The 24,698-nt window shown below is 40.8% G+C and overlaps 1 protein-coding gene across 3 annotated transcripts in view; it reads left to right on the plus strand.

Moving 5' to 3' along the window:
• Nucleotides 1-24,698, plus strand: part of UGT8 (UDP glycosyltransferase 8) — a 71,142-nt gene that overhangs the window by 34,079 nt on the left and 12,365 nt on the right. For all 3 annotated transcript variants that reach the window (XM_032781311.2, XM_032781313.2, XM_032781312.2), the window contains exon 3: nucleotides 20,014-20,156. In XM_032781311.2, coding sequence (XP_032637202.1) covers nucleotides 20,014-20,156 — 143 coding nt within the window. The remainder of the gene's footprint in view (nucleotides 1-20,013; nucleotides 20,157-24,698) is intronic.

Genomic DNA, 24,698 nt, shown 5'->3' on the forward strand with positions numbered 1-24,698 from the left:
CACTTCTGAAACCCCAAACCATATTCAGGTTTTGGCAGACTAATTTCAGCTTTTCAATCTAAAAAAGCCACAGAAATTTTGGAGGAAAGCAAGACTGTCTGTGATTTTTTCATGCTTTTTTAAATCCCTAGTTGTTCAATCAGTAAAAAGTTTTGATGGAAAATATGTTGTCAACTCTTTTTAATGAACTTTAGTGCCTTTAGAACTAGCTGTGGCTGAGAGAACCGGTTGATACCTTTGTAAAGCCAGACAGAGTGTCATGGATGAGCTTGGGATCTGAATTGTCTTGGTGGTGGTGGTGGTTTGATGGGGATGTGTGGAAAAAGAATGTGCTGGGAGATGAAATCCTAAATATTGCATAGGCTCGGGTCCTACCATCCAGACTGTCCGAGCTGGTGGGGTGCTTTTGTGACCAGAAATTGACTCAACCTCAGTTGAGGGGTGGGTGGTTACTTGCTAGAGGCAAGGGACATGGGTTCCAAAACCTGTGAAGGTAGAGGATGGGCTGGGGGGACCATCTTGGTGGTGCCGGCTCCTTTTGGCAGGGCTAGAAATAGCATCAGTGCACCTCCTCCTCTCTCCACTGTGGATGGAATGTCAGAGTTGATTTTTTTTATTGCCCTTAGAACTCTAGATACAGTTTTGTGGTAACTCACTTGGCTAATGGTTGTTTGTTTGCTTTGCGTCTGGTTCCCTACTGATGGTTGCTGTCACAAAAAAGAGCTGAAAATCACAAAAGAGCTGATGAGCTGGATAGTACTAGTGTACTGTGCTAGCTGTGGGGGAGTCCTGCGAGTATACTGTGGATCGGCAGGAAAGCAGCTGTGCGATTCGAGAGTAGGTGTTAGTTGAGTTTTAGTGGAGCATGTTTATGGGGAGGGGGTGGGGATGGCGAGGGAGCGGACCACAGGACAGTCTGGGTGGAATGGAGCGGCTGTGGGCAGAGCGGGGTTAGTGGTAGCTGTGGGGTTGTGCGTGGGTGGTTGGGGCAGCCCACAGAGTAGCGGAGGCAGCAATGTTTGCTTGGAACAAAGTGGTAGCAGTCACGAGGTATGCTGTTGAGGATCGGCGGAGGAGCAGAGTTGGATCGGCCGTAAGGCGGAGCTGTTCGTGTAAAGGCGGAAGCAGACCCACGGGGAGGCAGGGGCGTTGGCCCTGGACCAAGTACGGTGCCCCCCTTTCCCCAGGCTGGGGGGAGACCTCTACAGATAGACTCTTGAAATTGTGGTGGCATGACCAGAGAACTTTTGGGTTGTTGGACTTTGGAGTGATGGTTAGACTCTAAGGGGGAAAAGACTTGCCAAATGTATGGGGTGGTTATGGTTTGTGTTTAACTCTGTTTGGGTGTTTCTCCAATGGGATGTGCCCATTGTTCCTTCCTTATTAATTATTGCTACACTCAGACTCCGTGCTTGCGAGAGGGGAAGTATTGCCTCCTAGAGGCGCCCAGGGGGGTGTGGTATGTAAGTGTCCCAGGTCACTGGGTGGGGGCTCGAGCCGGTTATGCCTTGTGTTATTGAAACGGAACCCCTGGATACTGAACCCGGCCCTTGTTGCTGCCAACTCAGAGGGGCAGAAGGGTTACACCTTGTAAAGAAGTTTTCTCAAAACTGGGTTTGTGCCGCGATGCAGAAGCTTTATTTTTCCCAGGGCCGCCTGTGGGGTGGAGGAGCAAGTGAGGCCCCCAGGAGAATATAATATTTTATAGTATTGCAATTTTTTTGTGGAAGGGGCCCCTGAAATTGCTTTGCCCCAGGCCCCATGAATCTTCTGGGCAGCCCTGGGTAAGAGGGATGAAAAGAGGAAAACATGGTGCAATTCAGGGTCTAAACAAGTTAGTACTGAGTAGTCAATGAAGAATAGCATCCAAGGGTAGGGCCTTGTTGGTTTCTGCAGTGGACTTACAAAATAGAAAGTACACCCAGAAAAGTGCTTTCAGTTTTTGTTTAAGACTGATTAAATATCTGTGGAAAAAGATGAAAGGTTCCAGAGTTCAACTTACTTTATGAAATTAATTGGGACAAGAGTATATCTTCCTGGTAAATAGGGTGACCCAGAGGAACTTGAATGGCAAGAATTAAATAAAAAAAGAAAGCAGACTGTATTCATTTTATTGATGCTTAAAAATTAAGTAGCACATGGGAACAAGAGGCAGAACACCAGACATATATCCTTGTTGTACTCTTCTACTGCTGTATTTTGTGTGCATCTATAGTGGGATGAAACTGCCCAAAATGCTAGCCTCTGAAGATCTCTGGTGGGAGACATCATCAAAACAGGATAGAAGGATGATATGGATGTGGAGAGAAATTCATACATTGACCATAGTTACAATATACACACATCATCTTCTCCTGACCTATTCTCCTTTCCACATCCCACCTCACAATAACAAAATGATGGAATAATGCCACCCTTCCTCCCCATACTCAAATGATATACCACCTCTAAGTATGTAATGTGCTTGAAATCATAACACTTTCCTGAACACTCTCTGGACACTTAGCCACTATTCTGTTTGTAGCTTTTGCTTACTCTGAATCTGGAATAGTTTCCTCTTTTGTCTTACACGATAGGGCCCAGTTTTGTTCAGCAACACCCAGGCACCCAATGGAAAAACATGCATTTCACAGTGCAGCATTTAAACAAATACAAGCTTCTCTGATTTAGAATACAGGAAACTAGAAAATAATAATAATAAAAAAAATCAGCCATCTACATGCTTCTTTATTATTATTTCTTATTTGTATTACTATAGACCCTCCTCCTCCATTGTGCTAGTTGTTCTTTGCTTAGGAATTGATAAAAATAAAATAACTATAGATTAACTGACAACTTGTTACTGAAAATTACTTTAATTGTACTTTCTAAATTAAATCTGTTTTTTTCCTCTGCTGTAAACAGTATTTTAGCATTTAAAAATGATATAAAATATTACATAGTGTGTATGTGTTTTTCCATTAAAGAATGGTTGTCCACAGCCGTATTCAGAGAGCAGACATTGATGCTATTACACATTTGAATTTACAAGCTGAACAGGGAAAGCTACTGATATTTAAACTCAGTTATGTTTGCATATGTGAACTTTGTTTATTTGAAACAAAGCTCAGTATTAGGCACCACTGGTTACTGCCAGCTGGGACCTCACCCCATAGCCACAGCTGTGCATTTAACATTTAAACTAGCTAAGAATGGCTAATTAGAAAATCAAACTGAACAAAGCTCACACAGTAGTGTGAGCACAATACCATTTTTGTCCGTGAATGATAAAAACGATTTTTTCCATATAATAATAATGGTTGGAGCCATAAGTGCTTATTCCAAGTATACAAACACAGACAGAACTTTAGTAAAAGAATATTACACACTTAAACTTCTCAGTCTTCAATAATATAGTCTTGTGTAGAAACTGTTTCTCATAGACAAATATAAAAAAGAGCAAAGCAAGGTCATGATATCTGCTCCTTTATGAAATGCTGGCTACAATAAATACTACTCATACAGGGAAAGGAGAGGACTGCCTAGGCAGTCTCTTTGAAGAGAATATATATAAACCTTGAGGAAATGAATTAAAAAAACATATCTGGCTTCTGCTGGAGCTAATGTCTCCTTTGAAACGTGGGAGACCAGGATAAATCACTGATTTTAATTAGCAAGCAGGAAACCTTGATTTAAATAATTGATTTTTAATCTTGTTTTGCATTTTTAATTTTTAGTTATTTTTCTAAATAAAGGTTCCGTCTCATTAGTTGATAACCATAAAAACATGTTGATATGCAATCAAATATAATTTTTATACTAAATTTGATATTTCTTTTTGCTAATCAGTAGGATACACTATATAGGTATTTATTTAGGCAGTTCTGGAGTTTAACTTATATTTATGTACATTCTCAATTTTTACATCTATTATGTTAGAAAACGGTCAGTAATGCATTTCTTATTTAGTAGAAGATAATATTTACTTAAGATTAGTTTCAAGCTTCATTTAGAGAGAGTGTAAAATTCAATTAAAAATGTTCAAACCCAGCATTTTAAAATTGTTTTATTAGTAAAAAAAAAAGACTTAAATGTGCCGGACAACATAAGGAGAAAAATAAGTTTATCAAAACATATTTTTGTATTTAAAACTAACTCATGTATTATACTAAGGAAGTATTTACTGAAGTTAGTGAAGTGAAGGTATGGGAGAGCCACCGTCCCCTGCCCAGGAAAATGTGAGATGCTGTACATCAGGTGCTAGAAGCAATGTTGGACCTTAGAGTGGTAGAAGACTCTCACAATGGTTGGCAGAGCCCCACTGTCCTGGTGTCCAAGACAGATGGAATGACTCTGTTTTGTATAGACTTAGTAGGAAGGTAGATGTGATATCCACATTTGTTGCCTCACCCATTGACATTTGATGCATATTCCTTGCTCTGAGTGAATTAGTTGTTAGAGTGATTGGCGGCCACAACAATACATCTCAACCCCAGATATGACCAAAGGCTGCTGGCAGATTCCGCTAACAAGGCTTCTCGAGTGAATGTGTAATTTGCAACACCTTTTGGCCTGTACTCCTTCAAGACTATGCCCTCAGCCTTCACAGGGATGCAGCCACCTTCCAAAAGTTGAGGACACAATCCTGTGACTGCACAGCCAGTATGCAGTAGCCTACATAGATGATATAGTCATTTACGGTGGTTATTGGGAGACATAACTTGAGCATACAGTGACAGTCTTACAAGCTGTGGAGGTTACCAGCCTCATGGCGAACCCAGGACAAGTGCCGATTGGGGTTTCATGATTTGATGTATTTGGGAACACCACGGAAAAGGGCAAACTTAGGCCTTTAATCAGGAATGTCCAGGCCTTGACAGACTGCCCTATCCCATCAACAAAGAGGCAAGTTAGACAATTTCTGGGTCTGGCTGGCTACTATACATGGTTCATACCAAGCTTCACCGTGATATCCACACCTGTCACTGACCTGCTGAAGAACTGTAGCCCCAGGAATGTTGCCTAGTCTGAAACTGGCGATTGAGTCTTCAGGACCTTGAAAGACCTCCTGAGCAGTGAACCAGTCTTCTTCCACCGTGACTTCACAGGATGGTTCATATGCTACACCAATGCTTTCAGGGGTAGTATTATGGTATTACCTACTGGGAAACACCTTCCTCTTGATTATAGATCACACACTCCTCTGCTGATTCAATTCCAGATCGCCATGGACAACTGCCAGCCATGACATGCCCAAAGGAGAGGGATAGAGCAGCAGGAAGAGGCCTGGGAAGAATGTTAGCTGGATTGCAGGTAGAGGAATCCTGCATTATGGTGCTCAAGAAGGTTGACAACCAATGGAATGGGAGGGCTTGCGTTCCCCTACCCTACCCCATTACCACTAGGTGGTGTTGCAGACTGTAGCCACTAGGGAGGGAGGCTCATCTCCACTCACAGAAAGACAGAGAGGAAGTAGTTGTGGTAATGGACCAGGTCATGAACAAGTGTTTAGGTTCCAGGACAGAAAAGAATGGATGGATTTTTGATCTGTTGTCAGGGAAAGAACTGCAGGATTTGGAGGTGATGGCATAAAGTCAGGGAGGAGTCAAAGATTTCCTTCAAGTTGCAAGACTGGGTTAGTGAGCAGTGGTATGAATTGTGTTAAAGAAGCAGGGTAAATGGGAGAGTTAAGGAAAGTAAATAAGTAACTTGTATTTAGCTTACCATATATACTTGATCATAAGCTCGTTCGTTTATAAGCTAACTCCCCCCAAGATGGATAAGTAAAAATGGAAAATTTTTATAACCCGTTCGTAAGCCAACCCTATAATTCAGAAGTCAGCAAACTTTGGCTCCCGGGCCATCAGGATAAGCCACTGGTGGGCTGAGATGGTTTGTTTCCCTCGAGCGTCCACAGACATGGAGGTAAACCTAAGTAAACAAAAGTGTCCTGGCACACCAGCTGCTTACCCTGACAGGCCGGGACAGCAATTGGTGGGGAAAATTTTTGGGGGGAGAAGCTGAGAGTCAGGGGCGTAACCCCTGTGACCACCCTCCACATCACCGCACCCTTACTTGGGACCCCCACACTCCCCCCTTCACATCCCTTCCCACCTTATCTGGGAAGGGCCAGGAGAGGATGTCTCTTGCCTGGCTGGAGCAGCTCCAGCAGGCCTGGCAGCGTGGCCGCAGCCTGCTCCGGCGGGCCAGACCAGGCGGCGTGGCTGCAGCATGTTCCAACGAGCAGGGTCAGGCAGCACGCCCACAGTGTGCTCTGGCACCCGGGTGACATGGTCACAGCCTGCTCTGGGCGGGCAGGGCCGAGCAGCATGGCTGCAGCCTGGCAGCTCCGGGGCTGCAATTGTTTCGGAGGCTGGGGGGAGAGCAGTGCGGCGAGAAGTGGAGAGACCCTCGCCCTGCCTCATCCGTTCTGTCTCTGCTGGCTGTGCTACCTCTTCTTGCTCCCTCTGTTGGGGGGAGGGGCTGTGTCCCACCTCTCCCTCTCTGTATCCGTTCATAAGCTGACCCCCATCTCTGGGTCCCTGGTGCTTCCCTTTTTTACTAAAAAAATTCAGTTTATGAACGAGTATATACAGTAATTTGTCTGTGAGACATCTAGGAGAAAGTGCCAGAAAGTTAGGTTGCTAATAGTCTTCCTCACTGTTCAGGAAGAGGTAAAATGTGATCTACGTGTCAGTTCTGGAGAGAGATAATTACTCCATGAAGGATTTAACCCCAACTGATTGTAATTGTGGGAATGTCTTGGAGGATGGAGCTTCCAGAATGTTGAAATCTTGGTGGATGGAGAGGTGACTGGAACCAAAGCCAGGGAAAGAGAAAGTCCTCCAGATAATATATGTATGGACTGAAGAAAGGGGTTTTCATTGTTCATTATTACTGTGTAATCTAAGTGTAACTGAATGCCCGCTTTTCCACATGGCAAAGTTTAGTGTGATCTTCCTGTAGCATTGTGTAAAGTGTTCGGTGTATAGAAAGTGTACTTTAGTATTACAAGAGATATGGTTTTTTATATATATTGGAATGGGATGTAAAGAACTTGAAAAATCATCATGTGCACAAGGCCAGCTCCAGGTTTTTTGCCGCCTCAAGCAAATAAATAAATAAAATAAATAAGTAAAGCTGGAGTGCTGCGCCTTGAAAAATGCTGCTCCCAAGCACATGCTTGGAATGCTGGTGCCTAGAGCCGGCCGTGCGTGTGTACATCAGAGAAAACATGAGTTTCAGTTGTTCATGCTTATCACATGATACTATGAGAAGATTCTTTTTAGAATAGTACTGAACTTGCACAGTACCATCAGGCAAAATAGCAAAAAGTGTTTGCTTTTTTTGTCATTGAGGACCTTCTCCAAACCCCAGTGAAGTCAGTGGGAGTCTTTCTGTTGATTTTAGTGGGCTATGGGTCAGTCTTTGACTGCCCATGCTTTTTAAAATATTTGTTCCATCCATGTTATGCTACTGCATGACAGATGTCATGATTTCAAATGTTAGTGGTATACAGTTTTCCAATAGCTGCCCATATGCTCTTCGCACGTTTTCTTTTTCTTTCCAGTACCATAGAATACCAGATCTATTCAGTCACTGCATATGCCAGACAAACAGATTGAAAAAGGAACAAACATTTCCTTCCCAACACACTTTTGCTTTCTCCTTGTAAAGCTTAGGTAGATTCTACCATAAATAATAAGAACATATAAACATAATATGAATCTATATGGAGACATGGATACCTCTCCCCTATCCCTATCAGCTTCCTCCACTAATCTAACTTTACAAAGCTTGTTTTTACAGCATTCTTTTGGACTAGAGCTATTGTAACTGTCACTGCAGTTGTCTATCTTGATGTAAAAATATCACCTGATTTGCAGCCTAGCTCTAAGACTCTTTGTGTGGGAGAAGCAGGAATAAGCGAGTGCTGAAAAGAGCTGAGTATGTATGTGAATAGGGAATGCTGGGAACGTAGTCCCATTAAGTGATGCCTATTTGTAGCATATTGTTCTTTTCCTCCACTTCAGCCTCCTGGAACAGTCATTGCTCAGGAGAAAAATGTGAAAAGGAAGAGAGTGAGAGAATAACTAGAATTAGGATCCTGGCATGTCCATTCTCTATGTCGCTTTCTGTGTGTCTTATAGTACAAGATGCCCATTACTTTAGTATCTGTGTGCTTTTATGTGCTTGTAAAATGTGTTGTATGTTATACCATTGTGGTGTTTAGATGCTGCTTGTATTATTAGAACTGGGAGCACTGGCTGTTGGGAGTCTGAAAGGACAGGAAACAGAAAGGAGGGGAGAGGAGTTGAGGAGGCAGAGTGAGAGGCCAGGTCTACACTGCGACTTTAAATCGGTTTAATGGCCGATATACCGATTTAACGCTGTATCCGTTCACATGACGTCGTCATTAATATCGATTTTACTGCCTCCTTAAATCGATTTCGGAACTCCTCCCAAATGAGAGGAGTAGCGCTAAATTCGATAGTGATAACTCGGATTAGGGTTCGTGTGGACGGAAATCGACGGTTAATTGGCCTCGGGGCGGTTTATTCCCCAGAGTGCACCACTGGACCGCTCTGGACAGCCAATCTGAACTCGATGCAGCGGGCAGGTAAAAGGAAAAGCCCCGCCGAACTTTTGAATTACATTTCCTGTGTCTTGTTACAGCGTGAGCTCTGATTAGCACGTCTGCAATGCAGTCTCAATCCAAAAAAGAGCTCCAGCATGGACCGTACGGTGAGATACTAGGTTGATCGCTGTTATGGGGGACAAATCTGTTTTATTGCCTGCTCCGTTACAGAACACGAAACGCCAAAGCGTTTGAATAAAAAAAAACTGCAGGATACACACGCTGCGGTGACAAGCGTAACGGGAAGCCAGAGACTCCAATATTGGACGCTATGAAGGGGGGAGGGGTACTGAGGACTCCCGCTATTCCCACAGTCCACAGCAGTCTCTGAAATTATTTCCATTCTGGTGGCTGAGCTCCAAATGTCTGTAGGTTCAACACAGTGGTCTGGCGTGGTTCAGGGAAACAGCTCCTAGTTTATTCCCCCCCCCACCAAGTTGAAAAAAAGGGAAAGATGCTGATACTATGGCGTTTGTCAATGCACCTCTATTGACAAAAAGGCCAAAGGGGTTGTCTGCTGCCTTCACAAAGGGAGAGTGGTGAGGCTGTACCCAGCACCACTCGGGGCAATGTTTTCTGACCCCATCAGGCACTGTGCCTCTCACACGGAAGTGGGAACTATGGGATAGCTGAGGAACAGCTACCCACAGTGCACCGCTCCTTAAATCGATGGTAGCCTTGGACCAGGGACGCAAGCAATCGATTTTGTGATTGCACTGTGGATGCGCAAACCCGATTTTATAACATCGGTTTTGTAATATCGGTTTAAACTACTTCGAATTAATCGTGCAGTGTAGACGTAGCCTGAGTTACAGAGGGTGCAGCTGCAGCTTCGTAAAGAGGTTTCCACTGTAAAAATAAAGTCCTGTTGAAGCTTGTTAGTACCTTGCCTGGTTTGATACAAGAACCATAAACATGAAATAACAACCATGATTCTTCCACAAAGATGCTGAGAAAACACCAACTGCACAAATAGCTCTGTATGTCTGTTTTTCCAAGGGTGAGGAATCATTTGATAGGGATAACAATCAAAAACTTTTTAAATACGTTGATGGGATTTTTTGTTTGTTTTGTTCTTTAAAAAGTAATCATGTGCACTCAAAGGGCATGTTCCATTGGGGATGTACTGCACTTGTTTGTGAAGGCAGCTGAGCAGTCTTTCGAGTTTTTCTTAAGAAGATGTTGATATTTTTAATGCATTAGGAAATCTCAAGTTAAAATAAATATAAAATATATGAACAGCTGATAGTACATTGCAGATGTGAACAAAAAGTCACCACTATTATTATTGCACTATCAAACAGTGGGGGGCAGGTGTACGGCAATGAAATAATATCTTTATCTGTCTTCTATGTCAGATCCCAAACGGGATGAAAATTCGAGCATTACTTTATGATACACTGTACCCATAACTTGTAGGGATTGGCAAACCAGTGGGCATAATAAATAATAAAATGAAAGAAGTTGAAGTTTATTAGAGTTGGTTGAATAATTCATTGGGATTTGTGTGTGTATGCATGTTTTGGCTTTTTTTTATTGTATACTAAACTTTCTTTCATTATTTGACCATCTGTAATATATATAAACTTAAAACGCAGTAGAAGGATGCTGAGCTGAGAATCTTAAAAGGTATTGCAGAGGCTTTTTCATTACAAACTGAATGAGATGAGGGCTTCTGGAAGCAGATTTGTATGTAAACAGTTTCTGCTGACTGGATATTATCATAACCTCATCCCCATAAAGAACTCTCACTGGAGTAAAAAGGACTGTAGAAGGACCCTTCAAGAATGTTACTGAGTTAAATTAATGCAGACAAAGGAATGTAATGTGTTTGGAGGATGTCTGAATTGATATTGAGGAAACTCTGAAGGGTGCGGAGAAGAAAATGCATCACATTTCCCTGACCTAAAATAGTTCCTGCACTATCTAGATTGAGCACTCAGATCACTGAATTTACAATAGCTCAGGACAACATGAATACCATTTAAACTGGATGAGGGAGGGGGGAGTATGCTGATCCACCCTGAATGGATTTTGAAAGCCAGGAACTAAAGACATGTCAACACTACAAAATCAAGTCATCCTAACTTACATCAGCATACAGCTACCATAGTAATTACATCACTTCTGCATGTGTTCACTTTGTTCCTTGGGTTGGCGGTGCATGTCCTCGTCAGGTGTCCTTGCACCAACTAAATTGTCAGTATGGGGAATTGTGGGATGGCTTCTGAAAGCCAGCAACAGTCAACATTGTCTGCACTGGCACTGCATTGACCTAAATACATCCACACTGACTCTATGCCTCTCATGGTAGTGGAGTTATGTAGTGGGCAAGTTACGTTGGCAGAGCAAAATTTTAGTGTAGACACTTACAGAGTTAAGTTGACATAAGCTGCCTTGCATTGACCTAACTCTGTAGTGTAGACCAGGGCTAAGTGTCTGTAGAAACACTGGTCCGGTGACTCACTCTGGCTAAATGTCAGTGATTTAAAACTCTTAGGCCGGGTTTACACTATAAACTTGCCATGCGTCTGACGAAGTGGGTATTCATCTATGAAAGCTTATGCTCCAATATGTCTGTTAGTCTATAAGGTGCCACAGGACTCTTTGTCACTTTTTACAGATCCAGACTAACACGGCTACCCTTCTGATACTATAAATTTACATCGGTATAACTTCATCACTCATCAGTTATACCAACCTAACTTCCAGTGTAGACAATGCAATGTTGATGGGCATGCTTCTCTCATCAACATAGCTACTGCCTCTCGTGGAAGGTGGATTAACTACACTGATGGAGATACTGCATCACTGTAGACCTGCTCCTAGACTGCCTGCAACCTCTCAAAATTAGGAGGAAACTTGGAGAGCAGCAATTGAGGTTTGCAGGCTGGACTGACACAGGAGGGGAGTCACTGCCAATTAAAAAGTGTTGGGACCCATGCATGTACCAAAAAAAATTTAAAAAATGAAAAAAAATGATGGCACTAGATAGAAAAGTAGTTGGTGATGTTAGTGGAAAGAAGCAAAGAAAAGGAGCTGTAAGCCACTAGAAAATACCTCCCAGTGGAAAAATTTTGCCAAAAGCCAAAGAACATTTTTTTGTGTAATGGCTTAGGATTTATTAGGTAAAAGGCATATACAGCCCTTTACAGTGTGCTCTTGGGGTTGGTAATCTGAGTTTCCTCTTAGAGAATGTCAGAAAGAGTTTCATCATTTATCATCTCTTTACCAGACAAGACTGTTTAGTGAAATGTGGAGAAACTGTAAATGGAGAGAGAGAGGGCTCAGGGATAGTGCAGGGAAATTGGCTTCACTTGCTGTTTCTGCCCAGTTGTGTGAGACCCTCTTGAAATTGACATTTGTCCCTTTTCTGGAAAGCACTTGAATAAAGGAACTTTAAAATGCCCAAAATGAAGACAAGGTAAAATATGGTTGCAGACAGGCCAGGTCAGGGATCAGGCAGAGCTAACTGAACTTGTAAACAGAATGGAATCATGGCCGCAGTGAAGTCAATGGGAGTTTTGCCATTGACTTCAGTGGGGTCAGGTTTTCATTCAGGGCATTTCTCTCTCTGGTTGCAAGGTGAAAAGCAAGAAAACACTTTGAAAAATAATGTGTATATCTTAGGAGAAGAAATACTGGTTTCGTAACAGTGAATTTTTCTGTTTGGTAATGTCATTACTGTTTAATGTTCATGAATATTTCTGTTTTTATTAAACAAACATATAGAATCATGGAAGGAAAGACACACAGTAGAGACATTTCTGTGTCCAAGTCTATAACTAGCCCGCAGATTCGTAAGTGCATAGATGGCATAGGGATGGGACTACAAATTTACATTAATGACAAAAGTGAGTGTATCAATAAAATAGTGGCACTTATGCTGCAGCTTTAAGAATCCAAGTTATTCAGCTGTGATTACTTGGGTGATGAAGGTTGGACAAGATCCAGCTCAGTATTTGGATCCCCTCCCCTCCCCGGTGGCAGACAGTACAATATGACCACTATTCGTCGTCATAATCAGCCCATGAGTGCTCCTGGCTGGCTTCAGGTGAGGCTGGCCGGGGGCGCCTGGGTAAAAATAGGAATGATTCCCGGTCATTCCCAGTAGATGGTACAGAACGGCTGGTAACCATCCTCATCATAGCAACTGGGGACTGATCTCCATCAGCCCTCCTCCCCTTATTTTCAGGGGGGAGGGATAGCTCAGTGGTTTGAGCATTGGCCTGCTAAACCCAGGGCTGTGAGTTCAGCCCTTGAGGGGGCCATTTGGGGATTTGCCCTGCTTTGAGCAGGGGGTTGGACTAGATGATCTCCTGAGGTCCCTTCCAACCCTAATAATCTATGATTTGTATTTCACTCTAGTAATCTTGCATGAAACTTGTGTTAAGGGTGCAAGATCAAGAACTCAAAAGAGAAAATTTCTGAAGATAAGACTGTGACTGCAGTGTCACAGTAATTATGTTGGTAAAGGACTGTTTTTCATATTCTAAGGGCTCAGTTCATATTCCATGTTTTTTCAAATTCTAAGTGCTAAGTTGCATGTCTTAATATTTTATAATATGCATTAATAACAGAGTAATAGAAAATACTACATTTGTGCAGTGTGGCTCTGTTAATGTTTAGTAAACATAACTGATTTGCATGCTTCATTTTGCAACCTTAATGGTGTGTTAACAGCAATTGTTTGGATTTAATTTCCTACTTTTTAAATAAAAATACTAAAGAGATAATGGGAAAGAATTATATGTATATTAAAAAAAGAAAATCTAGGAGAAAGCTATTGCAATTTATAAACTTTGCAAGGAGAGTGTGTAAATTCCGGTTCTGCATTTCTTCAGCCCATATACTTTCTGATTATTATTTTTACATAATATTTATATGACAGTAGTGACCAGAGGCCCCTGTGAAGGTTAAGGCCCCATAGTGCTATGCAAACAGATTTAAGGACACAATCCCTTCACTGAACAGTTTACTATCTAAGAACACAATTTATCTGTTCTGTTATCTGCAACCCATGCACAGCACTTCTAATTTTCAGCACCAGCCTGTGCTTAAAGGGGGGCTGCAGTCCAGGAAAACAGGACAGCAATACCCCTGAGTATGTTCCTTAGCTAGAGGTCTATGTAAGCCTTAAACAAATGGTATTACAGTCAATCTGAATTCAGAGACCAGGATTCAGGCTCACTGAGTTCAGGGTGACCTGGACTTTTCCTGGGCTGGCACAGGTAAGAGCAGCCCCTTAGAGCTATGCCTAAAAGAATAAGATTGTTCATTATTATTTGGCATCTTAGGGGACCCACCAAGTTTCCAGTGAAATCAGTGGGAGCCTTTTCATTGCATTGAGTAGTAGTTGGATTAGGCCTTAAAAAGAATAAAAGACAAAACAGCCATATAATGAATTAGATGCTGTACAAAATTTTAGAAATTGCTGAATTGCTTAAAGCCCAAGTAGACAAGACAAATGTTAAATTTTGTTAGTACCTACCACCACTTGTATTATCTATCTTGTCTTGTTGGACTTACTGTTGGTTTACCTTGTAACAAACACCACAGCTGTTCACTGCTGTTCACATATTGGAAGTCATGCATCCTGTCCAATAGGAACCAGCTGTCTAATTCACCCTAGCATAGGTACTGCTGTCTAAGCTACTGTTAATGTTTCTTTTATTTACTTTGAATCTCCTTAATTACAGAAGATAAACTCTGCAGGATTTCTTTCAAGGATATGACTTCCTGTTGCTGGAAGAGAAAAATAAGTGAGCAATAGTGCCAGCTATGGTGTTTGTTGTCTTTGTTACAAGGGAAGCCTGTCATGTTTGGAATTCTGTTGCCTAAGATCAGTTAAAGTAAATACTCTGTGCCAGTGTCTGTGTCACACACCGTCCTCTTCTTCTTGTGTAACGGCATTGGGTTGAAGGTGAGAAGCATAAGGGTGCCTAGTCGTAACATCTAAATCAAAGACTACGGAGATATGGTTGACACTGTATAAGTAGGGCCCTACCAAATTAACGGTCATAAAAATGTGTCATGGACTATGAAATCTGGTCTTTTGTGTGCTTTTACCCTATACTATATAGATTTCACAGGGGAGACCAGCGTTTCTCAGAGCTGGGCAGCTGGAGAATAGCAGCTGTTGGCTGGGTGACTCGCTCTGAAGGCAGTTGCCCACTAGTAGCAGTGCAGAAGTAAGGGTGGCAATACCATGCCATGCTACCCTTACTTCTGCGCTGCTGCCATCAGAGCTGGGTGGCCAGGGAGTGGTGGCTGCTGATGGAGGGTTCAGCTCTGAAGGCAGCAGTGCAGAAGGGTGGCAATACCATGCCATCCTTACCTCTGCGTTACTGCTGGCAGCAGCTCTGCCTTCAGAGCTGGGATACCAGCCAGCAGCAGAGAAGTAAGGGTAGCAGTACCGCAACCCCCCTGACAATAACCTTGTGACCTCCCCACAACTCCTTTTTGGGTCAGGACCCCTACAATTACAACACTGTGAAATTTTAATTTAAACATCTGAAATCATGAAATTTACAATCTTTAAAATCCAACGACCATGAAATTGACCAAAATGAGCTGTGAATTTAGTAGGTAATAAGTATAAGCAAAAGCAGCAAAGATCCAGACTAACACGGCTACCCTGCTGAAGTATAAGCAATGCAAAGTTCCTGTGGTCTTTCTCTTTCTCTCTAGTTCTGAACATAATACTTTGCATTTCTCTAGTCCCTTTTATGAGATCTCAAAGTACTTTTCAGATGTTAATTAATTAATTAATAAAACCCAAAACATCTTTGTAAAGTTAGTATTTTTATGTCCATTTTGTCTATGGTGAAACTGAGGCGTAAAGAGTTTAAATTAGTGGCTGAGGTAAAAATAGAGCTAAGATCCTCTGACTTGCTGTCTTGTACTTTGGATACTTAGAAAAATCCCAGTCATAAGAATACATATATACTAAAGAGTTATATCACTGACCTCCTGATCAGAAAAAGGTCATCTGAGTGCACAATCTCAAGGGAAGTCAACGAGACCTCTAAGGGCTGGTCTACACTACGGGGGGGAGATCGATCTAAGATACGCAACTTCAGCTACATGAATAACGTAGCTGAAGTCGAAGTATCTTAGATCAAATTACCTACTATCCTGACGGTGTGAGATCGATGTCTGCGGCTTCCCATGTCAACTCCGCTACCGCTGTTCGGGTTGGTGGAGTTCCGGGATCGATAGGAGCTCGTTCAGGGATCGATAGATCACGTCTAGATGAGACGCGATATATCAATCCCCGAGAAATCGATTGCTACCCGCCGATACGGCGGGTAGTAAAGACGTAGCCCTGGTCTTATAAAACAATAAAAATGGATGACTTCAACTAACAATATATGAACTGGTCATATGTCAAAATTGAACAGGTTTAAAGATACATCTCACACAACACCTCGCATTACTGTTTCTGGAACAGCTTGTTCTAGAACACACAGGAAGGTGAGGCTATTCTCAATTTAGCCCTAAACAATACACAGGAAATGGTTATATTGAGCTATTATATAAAAATTACCACAATTTAATTAAGTTCAACATTTTCAAGGGAAGAATTATACCAAAAATTAGCTCTGCAACGCTAAAGTTTAAAAAGGAGAGCTTCCAAAAAATGAGGAAAGTAATCAAAAAGATCAAAGTATAGAAATTAAAAGTCTGAGGCTCAGGGTGGAGGCTAAAGGATACAGTAACAGTCACAGAAGGAATGCAGATCCCCAGACAAAAAAGAATCAGGAAGGCAAGGGAAAAAATATGGTTAAGTGGCAAGATGTGACTCAAACAAGCATTCGAAATCATTTTTGCATTGTGTAGCAGGAGGCAGTTCACTGGCCAGTGGTACGCATGCTGTATTTTATTGGATGTTAGTTTTTGTGGTCTTATGTCCTAATGTGTTAGTAAATTATATTTATACTGTTTGAGGTGCTGTTGACAGAACAAGCTGCACAGTGTAAACAGCCCACTTGATTTTCCTTTTACTCAATTCTCATGCCCATTTCCTAATGTTGTGTGGGAATTGTAATTGTGGGCCTTATAATAAGTCTTATGAAAATAGCAATGAATCACGGTTCCAAGAAATTAAATAGCATTCTGAAGACTAGGATATCTGAAAGGCATTGGTATCAGTTTATAACACTGCCTAACATCAGTTAGGATCTAAATAGGATTTGAGTTTGTGTTTCCAAAAGCAAAAGGCAAGTCTATTCAGCACACTGGCCTCCTGGTCTTATCTACCTTTTCTTGATATCCTGATGACATTGTTCTCGTGTTTGTTTTGGATTTCTGTTTAGCTAGCAACTCTTCTTTTTCTGATTTACAGAGATATTTTTACTCTGACCCTGCAGGGCTTTGCGATCACAGTATTCTTGGGAAGTTTTATCTGCTGGCTTGAGGTTATATAAACTTCATTTCAATGAAGTCAGCTGAGGGGTTCAAATTTTGCTGTCTCTTTTTTCATAGTTTAACTGTTACAGTAAATAGGCAGATGACCCGTAATGGAAGAAAAAAGACTCTTACTGTGGAATTCCATTGAAAACTAATACTGTACATTTCAATTGATTATTTTACACCCTGTATCAAAAACTGGGATCAATCAATAAGGCATTCTCCTGTGCTTCCTTCCTCTTGTTTATGCAAACACCAGCTTGACCTTATTATATGTTTTCTGCTGACTATAACAAGAACAGGACAAATTACTTAATATCACCTTTGTGTTCTTTTCGAGGGGAATGTGTCCAATTCTGAGCTCTGGAAGACTTTCTGCACAAAATTCCATCCAAAAAAATCTGACTCTTTCTGTGACTCCACACACTAGCTGTATTTTAAAATTACTTTTTCAATATTAATTACCCGAAGCTGCTAACAAGTTTTTGCTTGTTGTATTAAAAACTAAGAGTGCAATCCTGACTCTATTGAAGCTAATGGCAAACTTCACACTGAATTCAGTAGAGCCGTGGTTTTATCTTACTTGGTGGTGAAAATAAACATTAATACTGTTGCTGTTTTTCTTATGACTAAATCCTTTCCAACAAGTGACTAATGAATTGTGGAACAATTCTGATATCCATTATGATGAATTGTTTGGGAAACATTCTTCAATATTAGTAGTATTTTCTGTCACATGCTTCTGTGGGAATATATTATATTTGAAAAGAAGCAGTAAACATTTCATGTAGCATCCAATACAATTATTAGCCATTGAAATACTACCTTTCATAAAAGGTTTGATGCTGCTTTGCAAATATAACCACTGAAAGTTCCAGTCGGTGCCAGAAAGTTCTGCTGATTGTGGAAGAAGTACTGTCACCTTCGCCTCCTTACACAGTAGATTACAGATGGACAGCTACTTGCAGTACATTTGGAAAGTGAAAATGACCTTGACTTAATAAAAATTAGCATGTGTGGTATTGTTCATTCTCTCTCCCCCTCTGCCCCGCCCTCCACTCAGTTGCCTCTAGTTATCAGCAAATTGAGTTTATTTAATACACAGTGGAGACTGGCTTCTCCATTGACTGAGAATGTGACAGTGTTATTATCTAAAACATTTTCAAAATGTAAATCCCTTTCCCCTGTAGGCAGGTGAATGTCCCACAGTAAAACAGGCTTGTCTAATGCCTAGTGGGCACAGATTACCTTGAGCTACTGCCATGCCTAGGGGAGGGCTGATTTTGCTTGGGTTCATTAGTGGAGGTATTGAATCATTCCCTCAGGCAACTGGTCCATGCCCTCTTCCCTGCCAGTGCCACATGCTCTTTGTGATGGGCAGATCATCTGTGCGTCCCTTGGTGGAAAGATGGAAAGGTGTTGTGTTGACACGTGGCCAGCCCTGTGCTCTGAAGTTCTGACGGGCAGAATCTGGATTAACCTGGAGATGAATGGATGCTTATGCAGTAATTACAAGGCTTTAATTGTGCTATGTACTGAAGAAGGCATCCGAGTCTGTGCTACTGTTTTTTCAGTAGGTAATGTGAGGATGATTTATTTTTAATCGGACAGCATATTTCCTCATGTAATTCATTGCAGATCCACAATTTATATTGGCTTACACTGAAGGATGATTCTGAAAACCCCTTAAATTCCTAAGCGTTAATAGTTATGCGCATTTTCACCTCTTTCAGGTGTATATAGTTTTTGCATGATCGAGTTCTGCAGAAATGCCATTGCAAGCAGCTTGCTGTTTAGAGAACATTTAGAGGAACTAAAGAAACAGCGGTAAAACAGTATGTGTACAGTGTAAGAAAACTGACTATTTGCATATTGTATATCTTGTATTATATATGCGCTTTAGTGTCAGAACTGAAGAAATTTGCCTTTGGTATATTTGTATATTTTAATATAGTCTTCATAGTGAAATTCTGATTTAACTGCAGTCAATGTGGGGGTTTGCCTTTAACTTCAATGGTGTCAATATTTCAGCTTCGGTTTTTAACTTGTGTAGAAGGTTTCGATTGTTTTGGGGCAATGTTATTTTATAATATTGTTATTTTATGTCTTTGGAATGCTGCACATGGCTATCTAAATAAACAAAAGAGGAGTTTAGTGAAGTTCAAAGGTAAAGAAGTATCTAAGCCTAGAATCTGGCTATTCCTAGTGATTACCAAAAATAAAATAGCTTGTGAAGTGAACATTTTGTTGTTCGGTACTGTTAACGCCAGTTCTATAACAAGAAATTATCTGTTTCTCCAAATCCCTAGTTCTGTACTCTTTTGTACTTATAACAAGCTAATAAAATATCTTTGCCTTTTAAAAAAACCCTCTATTTAAAGTTCCTTCCCTTCTTTGATTAAGGCCAAACCTCGGATTCTGGAGTTTAGTTTAGGACTTTATTCATATGTTCCATATATCTTGTTGTGTGCATTTGCAGGCTCATGAGCTGATTTTTCAAAATACACAGCTACATGTACCTGTTTATCTGAGATCAGATGCAAATCTGCTTCTATATGTAAACAATATTTGTTACCTTAACAAATTAGGAAAGACTGTCTTGGCCTGTGATATTGGCTGTTAATATAAAGGCATTAATTAAACCCAAACTAGGGATAAATTTAATATTAATAGGAGAACTTGTGGCACCTTAGAGACTAACAAATTTATTTGAGTCTCTATGGTGCCACAAGTACTCCTGTTCTTTTTGTGGATACAAACTAACACGGCTGCTACTCTGAAACCTTTAATATTAGTAACTTTCAAAATATCAGTTATGTAGTCTGAATCTTTTGGTTATTATAACACCTAATTTCCAAAATTAAAATGCCTCGTGAAGCACTGCTAAACTGTGCAGTGACTGACAGACAGATTTCCAGTATGCAATGGTAATTTTATTCTGATGCTTGTTTCACGATGCTCAGTGCAAATGTTTGTTTCCACAGGATCTTCAAACATGGGTGAACGGTGCTAATGAAAATGGCTTTGTTCTTGTCTCATTTGGAGCTGGAGTGAAATATTTGTCAGAAGACATAGCAAATAAATTAGCATATGCCCTGGCAAGACTTCCTCAGAGGGTTATCTGGAGGTAAGAACTATAGTATAATACACATCTGAGGTAGATTTGAAGGTTTCTCAGTCATATTTGGGCTGTCCTGGTTTGGAAGCAAATTGAAGTTGAGATACACAATGTAGATAGGCAGGATAGCAGGAAGGAGTTAATTCTTTCATGAAAGGTGATATTTACTGCCCTTTTTTAACCTCCCTCCCTACTTTCTCACAGAAGCTGGATTTGCAGCACTGTCCTTGTAGTCAGAAACACAGCAGTCTCCTAGCAGAGTGCAGTTCAGGTTATATTCAAGCACTGGGATGTAAGCCAGAAAAAAAGATAGAACAATACGAGGAACTTTGTGAGGGTATGTATAACATTTGAGGCTTTTAAACATAACTGCTAGCTAAAGACCTCATATTAGGAATTGGGGATGACATTATCCTGTTGACTTAATGTTGGGGATGGGGTCAAGGAAACAAACATGACAGGAAGGAAGGAGAAAGGGCGGTGTGTGAACAAGAACCTTTGTTCAGGTAGGAAATTCTTGTCCTCTGAACTGTCCTCTCTCCTTTGTCTCAATCTGTCTGTCTGTCTTCCTTGCCTGCAGCTCCCTGTTGTTTGTGTTGTCCCTCATTCTTGTCTTTATCTTGCCTGTTAAACACAAAGAGGGAAAGAGAAATATCTCTCCCTTTGCTTGGCTGGAGTGATTAGAAGATCACATGGATATGGCACTCCTCTGTGTAAGCATAAGGCATCCTCACCATCTCACTTGGAAACTTAGAAATCTCCCCCAGGTCTCAGACTGGTCCATAGGTACTTGCATTCCTTAGCTTGCTGCGTAACAATTATTAGGTAAGAGCGGGTGAGAAATTTTGCATTTCCAGCATCTCCTGGTTTGAGCTATAGAGCCACTCCTTTACTATCAGTGAAAGCAGTTTTGTTAAATGCAAACGTTTAACAGCACACAGCAGTGCAACACAACAATTCAGAACAGGAAATGAAGAATATTAATCCTAAATCTCCCTTCTGGAGTCTGCTCAGGATGAGGGAGCAGCACTTTATATAAAATATATCAAATTTCCCTTCTCCAGCAGAGAAACATTTCATTGCCTTCTGGTAGCTATTATTCCTGCAGTCATTTTTAATGGACATTTGTAGTTATGTTTGCTGTATTTATTCTTAATTAACATGACTATTACTAAACAGCATTGAACAGAGTGATCCAGTGTTCTGGCCCCTTCCTGTCCCTTTCTATATGTTGAAGTTTTATTTTTCTCTCAAAAGTGACAGGTTTTGCACAGTGATCTAAAACATCATTGTCCATAAGAGAAAAAACACCAAGCGGGCACAGATTATTTAGAAAACAACAAATAGCCTGAGCGTAATGCTTCTCACTCTAACTCACCCTCCCCTTAGGGAGCTGTTGGTATTCAAGAAGGCAGCAGGTTCGTGCAGCAGTTAATTTCAGCTTGAGCCAGTGAAAATGACCAAAGACACAGAGTAGATCAGCTTTGCCCTTTTATAACCCCCCAGTCTCCTATGTCAGGAGAATCCCTGATCATCCTTCTTAGGTGATCACAGATCCCTACCAGCCGACTTGTTGCTAGGTGACCGCTTCTCTGACCAACTAGTTCTTCTGGGCAAGAGGGAAAAAAAAGAATATTTTAACCAACTCTATTTACAAGCTTATCGCTACTAAATGGCTTTTGGCGCAATATTACAAGGCTGCTGGTCCAGTAATTTTTTTTCTTTTGTGGGATGGGTGAAAAAGAGATGAATAGCAAGAGAAATTATTTACATTTTTCTTGCTTGTCGTGGTCTCCACTTCAGTTTTAGACACTCAAGTAAGTGTACTGATTTTCAGAAGACCTGAACATCCAGGTGCTCCCACTGGCTTTACTGGGAGCTGCTTAGTCCTCAGCACTTTAGAAAATCGGGCTACTTAATTAATTAGGTGCCTAAATATGAATTTAGGAATTTTACGTTACATACCCATGTTCTTCTGATCATTCACCTCTGGAAGTCTCTTCCTGAGTTTGAAGTGGGTGTGTTGTGCAGAGAGCAGTGGAAGCGTTTGTAAGACATACTGAAAGTACATCTTAAAAAGGGAGGCACCCGCCCAATAAACTGGGAGAACTTGGCACGGAAAAGAACACAGTGGCACCACACCATACACCAAGCCACAGGGGGAAGTCAGTTTGAGGAGAACAGACGTGCTCGTGAGACAGAAGTGACAAAGGAGGAAAGAAAGGGCACAACAGTCCAGCCAACATCTGTGTCTCCTCCAAGATTACACCTGTCACTTCTGTGGGAAAATCTGCAGGGCAAGAATTGGGCTCCTCATCCACTTAAAAACTCACCAATGAACCCTCTTGGCAGACATCTTCACATTGAGGGATAGCCAAAGAAGTGGATCTTGTATAACTGACCTTTTGAGAAAAATACTTCTGCTTGTCATTACCCTTTTCTGTGTTAAATGGGAAAAGAGAAGAGTATGATAAATAAAATTACTGTTAGGTAAATCTCTTTTATTGCTTCCCTATATATATTCTCCATGAAATTGTAGCCAAAGACCAAGACATAATTTATTTTTTACTTTATATGTTTTTGGTAAATAGCAATGCTTATTAAGAAATGCACAGAATGTGTAGCCTAAATAGTGAAAGCCATACAATGATGTATTATTTATTTAACTGGTAACATGAGGGTGCTCCTTCTTTTCCAACTAACAACAATATTCTGGGTGAAATAAACTCTGAATCAAAGGTCCTTAACCCAAGATATGGCTGAGCAAACAGGGAGCTTCCCCAAGTAGTTATTATGTTCTGCTTTCTCTCCCCCCTCTATTAAATGTGTTACGATTGACTGCTATAAATCCATAAGCACCTTTATAATTACCAATCCATATTCCTACAAATTGGGATTTTCAAATCAGTTTAAGGGAGTTAAGACACTCAACTGCCTTTGAAAATCTTAGCCACAGTAAATATGGCTGCCTCTTGTTCTGATTCCCTGCCTGCACCCAAGTCTTTGTATTGTTAGGACCTAGGGGAGGTTGCATGATTGCAAAGGGAAGTCACACATTGAGCTGTGTTTGTTATGGATACGTTGATGGGGAGTTCTGAGTAGAGGGAATTATATAGTAGTAGTCAGTCAGAGTAGCTTTATTAATATTTTCTCATTCAACAAAATGCCCATAGAGAGATTATACAAACATTCTGCTCTGTTTAATAATAGACTTCAGCTTATCAATGGGTCACTGCTGAGAATACCAGATTCAGGGCAAACTGCAGAGAAATAGGGCAGACTCACCCCCCAAACTGGTAGTTATTCTATCATTAGATTGTACCAAGCCGTTAACAAAAGTAAACTTCTGTCTCCGGTTAACACTGGTTAACAAGAAGTCAAAAATGGCATTCCAGCACTTATTTCACCACCCAGACACTAGATTTTATGATGATTTTATGATGAGTGGTTATTGATAACCAATTTAACCAAACAAAGGGTTTTTCTGATCCCAAGAGATCAGCCATATACCCAGGTCAATATATAACTCAGATCTTACCCAATAATCATGCTGTTGCCAGTCCTTTAGTAATTAAAATCCAAAGGTTTATTTATAAAGAAGAGGAGAATTGAAATGGTGACAGAAATCATACATACAAGTTCTTATATCTTGCACATAGATTGCAAAGTTCTTATATTAGATTTGAAGCATTATATTTGATGGAATAAACTGCTTGTTTGCAAAAGTCTCTCTGGAAATTACTCAAATGGCTTGGAGGTCATCAAATCCTTGTTTAGAGCTTCATCCAGAGAAATGAAGCACAAAATGAAGACAAAATGGAGCTGTTTCCAGGGTCTTTTATTTCCTATACCATGTGACTGGAATTTTACTATCCCAAACAAAGTTCACAGTCTCAGTTTGCCAGAAATTACAGGCAAAAGATGGAGTCCAAGGTCGCATATCAAGTCACATACTATTACATGGCTGTGATGACTCACAGGAGCAGCAATTGCCCACTTGGAGGCTAAGACATCCACAGGAAGACTTGCTGTATGAGATAAGCTTCTTCTATGCCCCTTGTGAGAGTCAGTTGCCTTTGAATGGCCATCAACACAAAGCTGTGTGGCTTCAATGATGAGTTTACCTCGTGGGTGTTCCTCCTGGAACAAACACATTTGGGATATAGATCTATAGCCAGTATTCATAACTTCAGATACAGACATGATATGTGGATTTAAACAGAATAATCACCTTTAGCAAAACATAGCTTTTCCATTGACACCTTATATGGCATACTTTATACAAGGTTTGTTGCAATTATCTAAAAGTGGCAATATCAATTATATAAATGGTCATGTTTCAATCGTACAGCATCCCACAGGGATTTGTATGGGTATTAAATATAAAACTATACTATCATTACGCAAATCAGACACACATATTTATCTGTCAGCCAGAGAGTTGGAAAACTAAATAACTGAAATTACTCTGTAGTTATTGGTCAATTACTTTGTACCATTGGAACTATCTGACCTGCTGACACAAATCCAATTCCATGTAATGGTACATAA

Source organism: Chelonoidis abingdonii, chromosome 5 (genome assembly GCF_003597395.2).
Source record: "Chelonoidis abingdonii isolate Lonesome George chromosome 5, CheloAbing_2.0, whole genome shotgun sequence".
NCBI lineage: Eukaryota > Metazoa > Chordata > Testudines > Testudinidae > Chelonoidis > Chelonoidis abingdonii.